At 43.3% G+C, this 13,476-nt stretch overlaps 1 protein-coding gene across 7 annotated transcripts in view; it reads right to left on the bottom strand.

The window, feature by feature from the left end:
• The window catches only part of PHACTR2 (phosphatase and actin regulator 2), a 240,027-nt gene that overhangs the window by 53,816 nt on the left and 172,735 nt on the right, over positions 1-13,476 (bottom strand). For 6 of the 7 annotated variants that reach the window (XM_073671367.1, XM_073671365.1, XM_073671371.1 and 3 more), the window contains one exon: positions 12,151-12,318. The exons of the other annotated variant lie outside the window; for it this stretch is intronic. In XM_073671367.1, the coding sequence (XP_073527468.1) occupies positions 12,151-12,318 (168 nt within the window). The remainder of the gene's footprint in view (positions 1-12,150; positions 12,319-13,476) is intronic. 7 annotated transcript variants of the gene reach the window in all.

Below are 13,476 nucleotides of genomic sequence, written 5' to 3' on the forward strand. Positions count from 1 at the left end.
TTATGGAAGCGGCGATACCAAATATGTGCACTTTTATTGTTTGTTTTTTCTTCATTATATTTATGGGTCCAGTATATTTTTATTTTTTTGGATTATTTTTTCATATTTTTGCAATTTTTTTTCCACTTTCTGAGACTCTTTTTAAACTTTTACACTTTGTCCCACTATGGGACTTTCATTTTTTGCAGGCTGATCACTTGCACAGCATAAGGAAGAAGCATCATCCACTATGCTGTGAAGGCTGTCAGCCCCTGCACACACAAGCTAGGTAGCAGGGCCGGCTCCAGGTTTTTCTGGGCCCTGGGCGAAAGAGTCTCAGTGGGCCCCTTTAACACATACCACGATTCATGATGCAGAGATACGGCGGAGAAATTATATATATATATATATATATATATATATATATATATATATATATATATATATATATATATATATATATATATATATATATATATATATATATATATATATATATATATATATATATATATATATATATAGTACAATGCAAAGATTTCACTTCTTACATTACATGAGCGATATCTATTGTAAATTACACAATAGCTCAGAAACCGGCGAATCGCTCCACACAGAATACTGGCCCCCATATAAGGCTCCATACGTAATACTGGCCCCCATATAAGGCTTCATACGGAATACTGGCCCCCATATAAGGCCCCATAAGGAATACTGGCCCCCATATAAGGCCCCATAAGGAATACTAGCCCCCATATAAGGCACCATACGGAATACTGGCCCCTTTATAAGGCTTCATGCGGAATACTGATCCCCATATAAGGCTCCATGCGGAATACTGGCCCCCATATAAGGCTCCATACGGAATACTGGCCCCCATATAAGGCTCCATACGGAATACTGGCCCCCATATAAGGCTCCATACGGAATACTGGCCCCCATATAAGGCTCCATACGGCATACTGGCCCCCATATAAGGCTCCATACGGAATACTGGCCCCCATATAAGGCTCCATACGGAATACTGGCCCCCATATAAGGCTCCATACGGAATACTGGCCCCCATATAAGGCCCCATACGGAATACTGGCCCCCATATAAGGCTCCATGCGGAATACTGGCCCCCATATAAGGCCCCATACGGAATACTGGCCCACATATAAGGCCCCATACGGAATACTGGCCCCCATATAAGGCTCCATACGGAATACTGGCCCCCATATAAGGCTCCATACGGAATACTGGCCACCATATAACGCTCCATACAGGATACTGGTCCCCTTATAAAACTCCATACAGGATACTGGCCCCCATATAACGCTCCATACAGGATACCGGTCCCCTTATAACGCTCCATACAGGATACTGGCCCCCTTATAACGCTCCATACAGGATACTGGCCCCCATATAACGCTCCATACAGGATACCGGTCCCCTTATAACGCTCCATACAGGATACCGGTCCCCTTATAACGCTCCATACAGGATACTGGCCCCCATATAATGCTGCATGCAGGCTGTTACCCCCCACATAATGCACTATGCAGGCTGCCCCCCCCCTTATAATGCCCCATGCAGGCTGTTCCCCACCTTATAATGCCCCATGCAGGCTGTCACCCCCCCTCTTTATAATGCCCCATGCAGGATGTCCCCCCCTCTCTTTATAATGCCCCATGCAGGATGTCCCCCCCCCCTCTTTATACTGCCCCATGCCTCCATACAATAAAAAAAAAAAAAATCAAATACTCACCTCCCTTCTCCTCACCTGCTACCTGCTGCCCGCTGCCCGGGTCCGAACTCCAGCGTTGTCGGCGTCTTCCCGCTCAGCGCTCCCTGTGACGGCTCAGGGGAGGGCGCGGTGTAAAGACGTCACCGCGCCCTCTGACCTGAGACGTCACAGGGAGCACAGAGCAGGAAGACAGCTGATCTGCGGAGGCACGGGGAGAGGTAAGTATCCAGCTGCCGGGGCCCTGAGCAAGCGGAGGAGAAGGGCGGGCGCTGACACCGCTCTCCTCCGCCCATAGCCCAGCGGGGTGCGCGACCACCAGTGGGCCCCTCTGCCTGCTCAGGGCCCCGGCATTTGCCCGGGTGCTGACGCCGGCCCTGCTAGGTAGATCGTGCACGGAGCACAATCTACCCATCTTGCTGAGGCCCGGTGACCCGGATGTCGTCATGACGACATCGGGTCACCATGGCAACTTTCCGGACCCGGCACAGACCGCGCGGGACACCGGATGAGGGGGCGCTCTCCCACTGCTTGCCCTGGAAATGCTGCGATCGACTTCGATCACAGCATTTCGGGGGTTAATGTGCTGGGAGCGGTGCGGGACCGTTCCTTGCAAATAGTACTGGGTGTCAGCTGTGACAATCAGCCGACACCCAGCGGCGATCGCTCCAGCACAGCCTCTGTGCATGTGCAATTGCCAGGACGTATTAATACGTATCTGGTCCAATAGGCCCAGGGCGCAGATACGTATTAATACACCCCACATCAGAAAAAGGTTAAAAATAACCTTTATTCATTTATATTTAACATGTTACTGCCAATAAAAATAAAGGTCTCTGTGGTAATAGATGTACTTGCGTAAACTACAATTAACACCTAAAATCAGTCCTACCTAGGTTCCCCCAGGTGTATAGGGAAAAAATAGAGGTACTACAAGCACCAGTTAGGTATATAGAGTGTGACAATAGTTGAGTTTCAATTGTTACCAGAGACTGTAATAACCTAGAGTGGTCAGGTCAAATCTCGATGATAAAATAAATAAATACCCCTATTAGTCCACACTTCATACACATATAACCAACTGAATAGGGGGAAAATGTAAGGTGCAATATATTGCATAACAAATCAAGAGTGATCTCACCATTTCTTAATGTATACCCTATTCTGTACAAGGTGCAATATAGTACACAAGAAATCAGAATTATCGCACACATTTAGAAGATAACTGAAGGTAGAGTCAACGAAATATAGGACATCATGGTTCCTCAATTATGTATGTCCCTATGGACCCACTGACTCCCGGCCTTTGCAGTCCACAGCTGACCCTCTGGCAAATGAGGCCATAATGATTTTCCTAGAAGCCTCCCAACGTGTTTTCTCCGCCAGGATTCATCAAGGGAATAGCTTCAAATTAACAGTCCTCAGGATATTTAGACCCATGCCAATAGTCCAGGTTACTCTATCCTTTCATCTGGGGTGTAGTCTTTCAAATGAGGCTGCCTTTTATATCCATTATTTTAAAAGTTAATAGTTTAGATCATCTATTTATACCAATTAATTAAATAGCAGGTGTGGCACCCCCTTAACATTAAATTCATACCTCAGGGTCTGTTAATAGTATTTCCTGAGCATTTTTCCTCAGATGAGTGGCACCATGTTGTACACGCCACCTATGTCATACCCTGTGCACTTCTTAGCAGGGTCATCTGGACTGTTCGTTAGGCTGGAACAGTCGCTCTACGTCGCATCTGGCCCTTCGACCCGCGCATTTCCAGCCCGCTTGTCTCTCTAGTAATTCAAAGTCTAACGCAAATACTGCAATGTGCATCTCATGGTGGAACGCAAAACCATTCCAAGTCATATCCGGTCCGGCACAGCTGTGTACTGTCTACATGTGTCTCTTAATTAGCATGCAGTTCATCTGTGGAACGCCTAAAGCACACACAATTTCCGGGTAAAAGGCAAATCCCAGACAATTTATATGTATTCTCACCCAGAAACCACTACCATAACAAAATAACTTAGTTAGGCTCTTAGGGTTTTCCTATCCACAGTGATATTAAATCCTCCATCACATTCGAAGATTAGTGGGACAAGCTATGGCTATAGAGATTGGCAAGATAACTTGGAACCCGAGTCCGTTCTTTTGTATAGAGACGATTATCTCTGGCAGACATTTGATTGTAGAATTTAATAATGACCATGGTGGGATCTTATGAAAGCTGCATTTAACCATAAAAATTATCGCTAGCCTCAGTCTTGAATAACAAAGGGATGTTAGGGTAAAAAAGGAGGACAGTGTATGAGTAAGGGGATAGGGGTTGTGATTACCTCTCCAGGTTACTTTTAGGATACGTTGGGGACTAATTAAAAAAACAACTGTAATTCAGTTGTTCTTTTAGTCCAAGGGCGAGGAACCTTTTTTCTGCCAAGGGCCATTTGGATATTTATACCATCTTTTGGGGGCCGTACATATTGTGCGCTAACTCCACCCACAAAGTACGTCCTGACACTGGTGTCATTACGAAATCTTTCATTGCACGCGCCTCAGCGTTCAGCAGTGAACAGTTCATGCGCGTGCTCAGAGCAAGAAGAAATTAATGAGCCAGCGGCCGGCAAAGTACAGTTGCCGGCCCAAGCACTACGGTCCCCGTGAATCTATTCGGGGGCAGAATAAAAGGTCAATGAGGCCGTATACGGCATGCGGGCCTCAGGTTCCCCACCCCTGATTTAGTCCATAAGGTTTCAACACTGTATTTAGGTAAAATATCCACTTGGCCTTTTTTCTAATATTTGCTGATCCCAAGAACCCCCTCTTGGTGATTTGCATTTTAGGAGTTTGCAATTCCCTCCTTGTGCATTATTTAATGTGTCTTGCCAGTGGAGCGTCCCTTTTGTGAGTTATGTCTCCAATATGATTTCGTATTGGACGTCCAAATTTTCGTCTAGTTTTTCCAATGCACTCCAGACAACACTCGCATGTTGCTAAATGACCCCTTTACTGTTGATATTATACTCTTGTGACATTGCTTTTTATATATATATATATATAAAAAAAAGCATATATATAATTTGTTTATTTAATGAAAAGATTCAGACACCAGAATTACAATACAGCACCACTTAAACAATAATCAAATGTACAAATCAAACAGAAATAACATATTAACTTAGCTGCGTCTGTATAAATAATGATCCATTAACAGAAATTAGGCATCGGTCAATCTGAACCCATCAAGAATTTTGTCAAGTAGAAAAAGGAAGAAAAGAAAAAAGGATGAGAACCAGCAGTCAATATTTGACTAGGGAGTTGGGGGGGGGGCGAGAAGACAGAGCCCCCCCATAGAACAAGGGCCCGAAAGCTGAGAGTTTTTGACCTACCAAGTTCAGCGTGTGATAGGTATACATGGGACATACAGTCCTATCAGAATGAATTACAGAAGTTCCAGGTATTCAGTTGTCTGTTGGAATACCAACCATTGGAACCAGGTATTCTGAAATTTTGTGTAAGAATCCTGAATGGAAGAAGTCAAATGCTCCATATACATAATCTCACTAAATTTTGAAAACCCGAAGGAGATAGGTGAACATGCAGATTTCTTCCAAAGAGATGGAATACAAGCCCTAGCTGTCACAATTAGGAATTTTAGCAAAGAGCATTTGTAGGCGGCCAATGGAGTCTAGCAGTGCTGCAGGAGAAACAAAGCTGGACCCATTTCACCAGTGAATCCAGTAACTTTACATATGGTATCTGTCACATAGAACCAGAATGGGAAGAGTATGTTACAGTCCCAAAAGAGTTATAAAAAAGAACCCTCAGCCACACCACACCTCAAACATGTGGGGTCAGAAGATGGAAAAAGTACATGTAGACGTCATAGAATTCTGTACCATCTGGAAAGTAGCTTATATCCAGCCTCCTGAAATCTAGAACTGATAGAGGACTTATGTGTGAGGGTAAAAATAGGAGATCTTTGTTTGGAAGTAAGCTGGATATCTAAATCCACCTCCCACTTTAGGATAAACGGAGAAGGGGGTTGATCCAAAAGCGAGTTCAACATGGAGTACACCCTAAAAATGGTATGTCTAATTGGGCCCGTACCCACACAAGACAATTCAAATTGCGTTTTAGTTTGCAAGAAATTGGAATTAGGAGGTAGCTTTTCTTGGAAGTGTTAATTGAAAACATCTCCAATGATCCAATGGGGCTGGCTCTGTTAGACCCAAAAGAAATTCAAAAGAGGGCCAGTTATCACTGCTTCCCAAAACCTCCGTTCGGTCCTTACCTGCATTTTTCCAAGCCTTGAATGTTTAAAGTCTGGGTGTCTTCTTAGCCCAAATAAAGGTGTTCTGTATCGAAGAAATTTTTATTAAAAAATGCCTTTGGTATTTTAATAGGAAGGGCTTGCAAGAGATACAAAATTCTTGGTAGAATATTAATCTTAGAAAGCTGGCATCTGCAAAGTCACGTAAAAGTAGATTTTGACCACCTTCCGCAGTGTACCCGTTATAGAGTTAAGGGTCATTCCATTTCAAGTGATCCAAATCGGAATATTTTTTCTATCTGATATCTTAGGATATTTATTTTCTTTGGTGTTTTTTGAAGTGCTGCTTTTATCTTCATTAGTTATTTTTTTACAGATTTCTAAAGTTTTGCAAAAAAAATGAATTTTGGGCTTGTATGACTTTACATTTGTTATCATATCTCAGGCTAGAATCAACATAAAGAGATGGGAGAGGCATCATTTTGTTCAGAATTGTACAGGCTATGATGTCACAAAACTGTTGATATTTTGTTTTTGAGGAGTCAAATTCTAAATTTTGATGGGCGATTTCGGAAAAACTATAAGTTATAAATTTTTATAAAAATGCATATATGAGTTACTTGTGTTCTTGGTTACATTTGTTCAGGGATTCAAAGTTGGGATCTCCGTAGGATCAGATGTCGAAGCGTGATTTTCTAAACGCAATCTCATCCTAATTATATATGTTTAATGCTAAATTAAGAATCAATATTTTTAACACCTTTTTAAAATATACATTAACTTTTTTTATTGTTACGTTATTAGACATGTCCTTTTACAAGTTTTTAAAAACGAACAGTACCGTAGTTAAATCATCAAGCTATAAAATAAAATATGAGCTACTCAAACAATTAATAGTAAGTCTTTACACTGACCTTTTATCATCAATTTGTCCCTTGTTCCTTTTGTGTCAGTATGTCCGGCCTGTTATGGGGTTTAGCTCCATTTGAGTTAATATCTGATTTTTGTTTACTTTTATAATGTCTGGTTTTCTTGGATACACAATGGGCGGTGATGGACCAGAGGGTGCAGAAAAGTCACTTCTACTTCTTCATTATCATAATCTTCGGCGAGTACATTAGCGAGAAGTGCCGACCATATTCACAGGTCACATAACCAGTTATGTCATCCATTGCCAATCTTGTGCCACCTTCAATCACTTCATGGACTTCACGGTCATTGCAGAATGAAAAAAATCCTTGTTTTTATTTCTGTTTCCCTACATGGAATTAAAGTGTGGTATTGCCAAGTCCCTTTGATGGGTTCTGTTTCCAGAAAACTATGTGTTAAACTCTCCTCTTCTTCGTAGTCCTGATTTGTGTAGTACATGCACTGGATGTTAGGAATACTTTTCTCACTCCAATTGAAAAGTTGCATGGGTGTTAAGATTTGGTCTGAATATGGCCTTTGGAGGATAGCTCGAGCTGCAAGACGTTTCACGGGGCCTCCTAAACCATCACATGATGCTGTGGCAAAAAAGTGCAATTCAGCATCCACCCCAAATCTTTCTTGTGACGGCATACATTTATAAAGTTTTTCCTAATGTTATACTGTGCAGTATAGCCATCCGAGAAGTAATAAACCTTGCTCAAACTTGGTAGGATGTCAGTTTTTATAACTGAAATCAATTATTACTATTCAGCTAAGCAGACAACAGACCAAATGCTGAGCTCATCGCACACGGCACTGGGGGAGACATCGCACAAGGGAGACACCGCAGGTACCAGCCTTTGAAATGAGTGTTACTGATGATGCTTAGTTTAAGGGCAAAGCAAGGGGAGTGTCGGGATGTCCCAGCCCCCTCCGCTTCGTTTCAGGGTGGAAAGGGGAGTGACAGCAGTTTCAGCCAGCAGATTACGATTTGTTTGAGTATCCCATCATGCACTGGGGATTCTCAAACGAATTGTCATAGGAATTGGGTAATATAAACAGAACCCTAAGTTGCAGTACAGAATGAATGATGGTGAATTTTACCATGACTTGAATTACAAAAGTTATTAGTTTTTAAAGATTTATTAATTGAAACTTAAATTTTGGATTTCGAACTAACCATTTAAGGACCATCAGCAGAACCCAATTCTAAGATCGCAGGGCAGCAAATTTTGAAAATTCTATTTTGGCAGAAGTTGAATTTAAAAAAAAATAAATTCACAGGTCTCTTTCAAATTGTTAAGAAGCAGCCTCTTATGGACATGAGTTTTCTTACCGTTCACTTTCATAGACAGTCTTTCTTGCCAGGTATAATTCGACTCACTTCATCATTATTGTAAAAACCTCTCACTGTATCCACTATAGATTTATCTAATGATTTGCCTGGGTTAAGATCAGGAAAAGTCATTAAACTTTCTTGGGGGGAAAATATAGACCCTGCACTTCTGGACCACAGGCTGAACAGATCTGAATTCAAGATTTTCAAATGGACACTGTTCATAGTGTTTTTTTCGAAGTATGATCCCTTTGAGAGCCCAACTTGAATTTTGGTACAGATGTGGCGTAGGAGGCACATGTGAATTTTTTGAAAATTTTATATCATAGTTTTTTGGGGAAATGCTTTTCAGTCTGCATGGGTAAAATATTAAACAAAAATATTCTTGTGACATATCGAGTGAAAGTCTGTACAGTTCTGAGTGTAATGATGTTTTTTCTGTTTCTGTTTTTTCTGTTTCTCCATCTTGGTTCCGGCCTGAGTTATGAGGAGAAATGTAAAGACATGCAACACAGAAATTCACATTTTTTCAAAAATTAATAAAAAAAAATATATAAATTTTTTTTTCTTTACATTTTTGCATTCTCTAACACACTATTACCAGAGAACAAAACCTCAAAAGAATTAAAAAATAGAGAGGAAAAATTAATTGGTTCACTTCTCATGGAATGACCCTTAATCAGACACCTAAACGACACCATCACTTAAAAGACACCTGTCCACAACCTCAAACAGGGGGCCCTTAGAAAAAGCCGGTACACCCGGCGAAACACGCGTCAGGGACGAATTGTCCTGTGAAACATATATGTGACAGCACAACTAGGCGTTCTGTGCCCTGTCCCTCTGTGCCGCTAATGTCTCTGGTACGCCAGCTGACATGAACAGCCGAATGCGGTAGCGTCTCCCCAGAGCTCTGCTGTCTCCAGCCATACAGATCGCGTGCGCACCACGTGAACGCGATTGGTCTGGGAGACCGCACTGCTCCTTGTTAGTTGGTATTGTGCGGACTGATGACAATCCACCCAAGTGATCAGGCTTAACAACCGACCTGTATGACTATGGTGGCGATTAAGATCTTTCTCCGCACTACTTACATATACGATCGCACGCAACACAGGGCCGATCTTTATTTATGAAATGTCAACCCCTAACATATTGGCACAATCAATAGTGACTCCACATGTTAGCGATCCACGGGGAATCCTACCTGTTCAATAGGATTGCAGCAGGGGCTAAAGATACATAGTTTCCTGCGATAAATAGGGTGGATGTCACTAATTAGAGTGTACATACATACTTGGGATAGGCACAGTTTAGAATCCTATTTGGATATACTACCCAACCATTTAATTTAAGGGACCCTGGTTGTGGAACTATATAACTTTAGTGCTGTCTTATATATTCCAGGATTTACAGGGTCACAGCTACTTAACCTATATACTTAGCAGTGACCCTATATACATCCTCACAGGATGTATGGTTTTTGTCACATTTAAGATATTACATAATAAATTAATAAAAGTTAATTTTTATTCACAACCTTTTTTCCCCCTTTTCCTTTTCCCATTTTTGACTGTTAGCGCAACCTCAAACAGTCACACTCCAAACTCCACCATGGTGAAGACCAAAGAGCTGTCGAAGGACAACAGAAACAAAACTGTTGCCCTGCACAAGGCTGGGAAGACTGAATCTGCAATAGGAAAGCAGCTTGGTATGAAGAAATCAGCTATGGGAGCAAAATTTAGAAAATGGAAGACATACAAGACCACTAATAATCTACCTCGATCTGGGGCTACACACAAGATCTCACCCCGTGCGGTCAAAATGATCTCAAGAACGGTGAGCTAAAATCCCAGAACCACACGGGGGGACCTAGTGAATGACCTGCAGAGAGCTGGGACCAACGTTACACAGGTTTCCATCAGTAACACACTACGCCGCCAGGGACTCAGATCCAGCAGTGCCATACGTATCCCCCTGCTTAAGCCATTACGTGTCCGGGCCAGTCTGAAGTTTGCTAGAGAGCATTTGGATGAACCAGAAGAGTATTGGGAGAATGTCATATGGTCAGATGAAACCAAAGTAGATCTGTTTGGTAGAAACACAACTCGTCGTGTTTGGAGGAGAAAGAATGCTGAGTTGCATCCAAAGAGCACCATACCTACTGTGAAGCATGGGGGTGGCAACATCATACTTTGGGGCTGTTTCTCTGCCAAGGGACCAGGACCACTGATCCGTGTACATGAAAGAATTAATGGGGCCATGTATCGTGAGATTTTGAGTGCAAACCTCCTTCCATCAGCAAGGGCATTGAAGATGAAACGAGGCTGGGTATTTCAGCATGACAATGATCCCAAGCACACCGCCAGGCAATGAAGGAGTGGCTTCGTAAGAAGCATTTCAAGGTCCTGGAGTGTCCTAGCCAGTCTCCAGATTTAAACCCGATAGAAAACATTTGGAGGGAGTTGAAAGTCCGTGTTGCCCAGCGACAGCACCAAAACATCACTGTTCTAGAGGAGATCTGCATGGAGGAATGGGCCAACATACCAGCAACAGTGTGTGCCAACCTTGTGAAGACTTACAGAAAACGTTTGACCTCTGTCATTGCCAACAAAGGATATATAACAAAGTATTGAGATGAACTTTTGTAATTGACCAAATACTTATTTTCCACCAAAATTTGAAAAAAATCTCTTTCCAAATCAGACAATGTGATTTCCAGGATTTGTTTTCTCATTTTGTCTCTCATAGTGGAGGTCTACCTATGATGTCAATTACGGGACTCTCATCTTTTTAAGTGGGAGAACTTGCACAATTGGTGGCTGACTAAATACTTTTTTCCCCACTGTATAGTGAGTGGATGTTAGCAGAAGGACATATACCTAAATAGTTAAAATTTTGGTGGGCCCATGTAATACTAATGGATTTTTTAAGTTAATTGACGAGAGTGTCATGAAGGTTGATAATTGCATGAATGATCACCTATTCCGAAATCGGTTCTTCAAAGTGCACAAATATCGTCATATTTGAGGCTGGGGAGCATTGTGGTCTTGATGTAATTCTTAAATTTGAGCGCGAAACTCCGAAGAAATAGATATAGGGTTTTGACCATCAATATTTTAGAGAAAAGCATAATATTCCTAAAAGGCTGAGCCAATATCTGTTGATAGACATAAATGAGAGGTTCTGGTGGATAGTCACGATCTCCGGCACATATATTTTGGCTCTTCGATGTTGTAAAGCACCCGCTAACGATTTACTGCATTTGTTGCCATACCCATAGTAATGTCGCCTATATCTAGCAAGAAAACCGTTCGCTTTTTGGTTAAGGAGGGCACATAGCTTTCTACATACTTTAACAACCAATTTTTTTCAAGATCTACAAGGGGAGCCATTTATGGCAAGTTTCAAGGTCTTTTAGTTGGGATAAAGCAGATGCAATCTCCATCTCTCTCTTCAACCTAGCCCCATCCTTTATGAAAACATTGTATACGGAGAGAAGTCAGCAGTAGTGTTTAAAGAAAATAATTCAGACAAGGTTTGTAAAATCTCGAGAGACCACTGGGTCATCCAATAGAGAAACGTTTAGTTTCCACTGCCATTGATGAGGGATCGAAAAAGGTAGAGAGACAGAAGTCGTGATTAAAGCGTGATCAGAAATAGTTATGCAATCAATATCTGCATGTTGTAAGTGAGAAAGATCTTTATGTTTAATGAAAAAATAATCCAGCCTAGAATAGGAATTATGAACCAAGGAATAAAAAGAGGAATCCTTATCACCCTGGTGTAGTAGTCGCCAAAAGTCGATTAATTGATGATCATGTAACAATTGTCTGAATTTACGCAAGGCAGCAGAGGACAGCGTGGATAGACAAGAAGATGTAAGGTAAGTAGATATAACACTCACAACAAGAATTAGAATCTATAACCCCTACCTGCGGAGGTCTCGCGGAATTTTTCACTAGCCTTCTTCTTTCTCCATTTCCAAGGCTTGAAAATTTTGCCTATGGATGAAAGTCGTCCTTTCCTCTTCAGAGGAGGTGATTGGGTGCCTGTGTTTGGAGCATCACAGTTTCCAATGGAAGCTTTGTCCAACCCATCAACTAAGAAAAAAAAGGATTAGAAAGCCATGATTCATTGATCCAGACAGTATATACCAAGCACAGAGATTTTTTATAAACACATATCATTTTTCGGACCATAAGACGCACTCCCCCCCCCCCCCCCCCCCCCCCACACCCACCCGAATTTGAAAATTTGGGAGGAAAATGGGGGGTGCGTCTTATGGTCCGAACGTTGCGTACCTGCGGTGGTGGTGGGGCGGGATCTTCCTCCTTTAAGGTGGCGGCGGCAGCAAAGGAGGAGGTGGTGAGATGCTGCGGGTGTCTGGCTGGGGGCCAGCGCGGGTTGGACTGACTGCGGGCCAGGGTGGTGAGCGGCGCAGGTTTCCGGTGTGTGCGGTCACTTCCTGAAGCTGTAATCCACAGGAAAATGGCCACCTGAGCTGGCGCATGCGCTGACATGTAGCTCTGTAGACCAGAGCTTCAGGAAGATGGCCACACACACCAGAAACCTGCGCAGCTCACCGCCGCAGCCCAAAGCCAGTCTAACCCCAGCCCGACACCAAGGGCCCTCGGTCAGACACCCGCGGCCCCCAGCCAGACACCCGCAGCACCTCACCTCCTCCTCCTTTTCTGCTGACACCACCACTACCAGTCCCGGTCCCCAGGCAGGCCTCGGCGGCACGCAGCCATACCCCGGTCCCTGCCCTCAGGCAGGCAGGCCCCTATCGCCAAACACTGGCCCCGGCCCTCAGCCAGGCCCAGGGCCCAGCCCCCAGCCATGCACCAGGCCTCAGCCAGGCCCCCAGCCATGGCCTGGGCCTTAGCCCCCGGGCCTCCAGCAAGGCCCTGGGGCCCCAGCCATCCCTTCTGCTGCAGCCGCCAGGTTCCTGAGGGAGGGAACGGAGGGCCCTGCAATCCTGCTCCACAACAACTCCCCGTTGCTGGAGAACCGGATTCCTGAAGGACCCGGCCTCCTGTGACCCTCTCCTCCGACCCCCAGGTAAGATACTGTACCTATTAAGACTATAAGAAGGACCCTATCTTATAAAAATATTTTTTTTTTGCTATATTCCACCCCAAAATTTGGGGTGCATCTTATGGTCCGGTGCGTCTTATAGTCTGAAAAATACGGTACATATACAGTGCCTACAAGTAGTATTCAACCCCCTGCAGATTTAGCTGGTTTGATAAGATGCA

Source organism: Phyllobates terribilis, unplaced genomic scaffold (assembly GCF_046119375.1).
Source record: "Phyllobates terribilis strain yellow unplaced genomic scaffold, ASM4611937v1 Scaffold_3__8_contigs__length_932513732, whole genome shotgun sequence".
Classification (NCBI taxonomy): Eukaryota; Metazoa; Chordata; class Amphibia; order Anura; family Dendrobatidae; genus Phyllobates; species Phyllobates terribilis.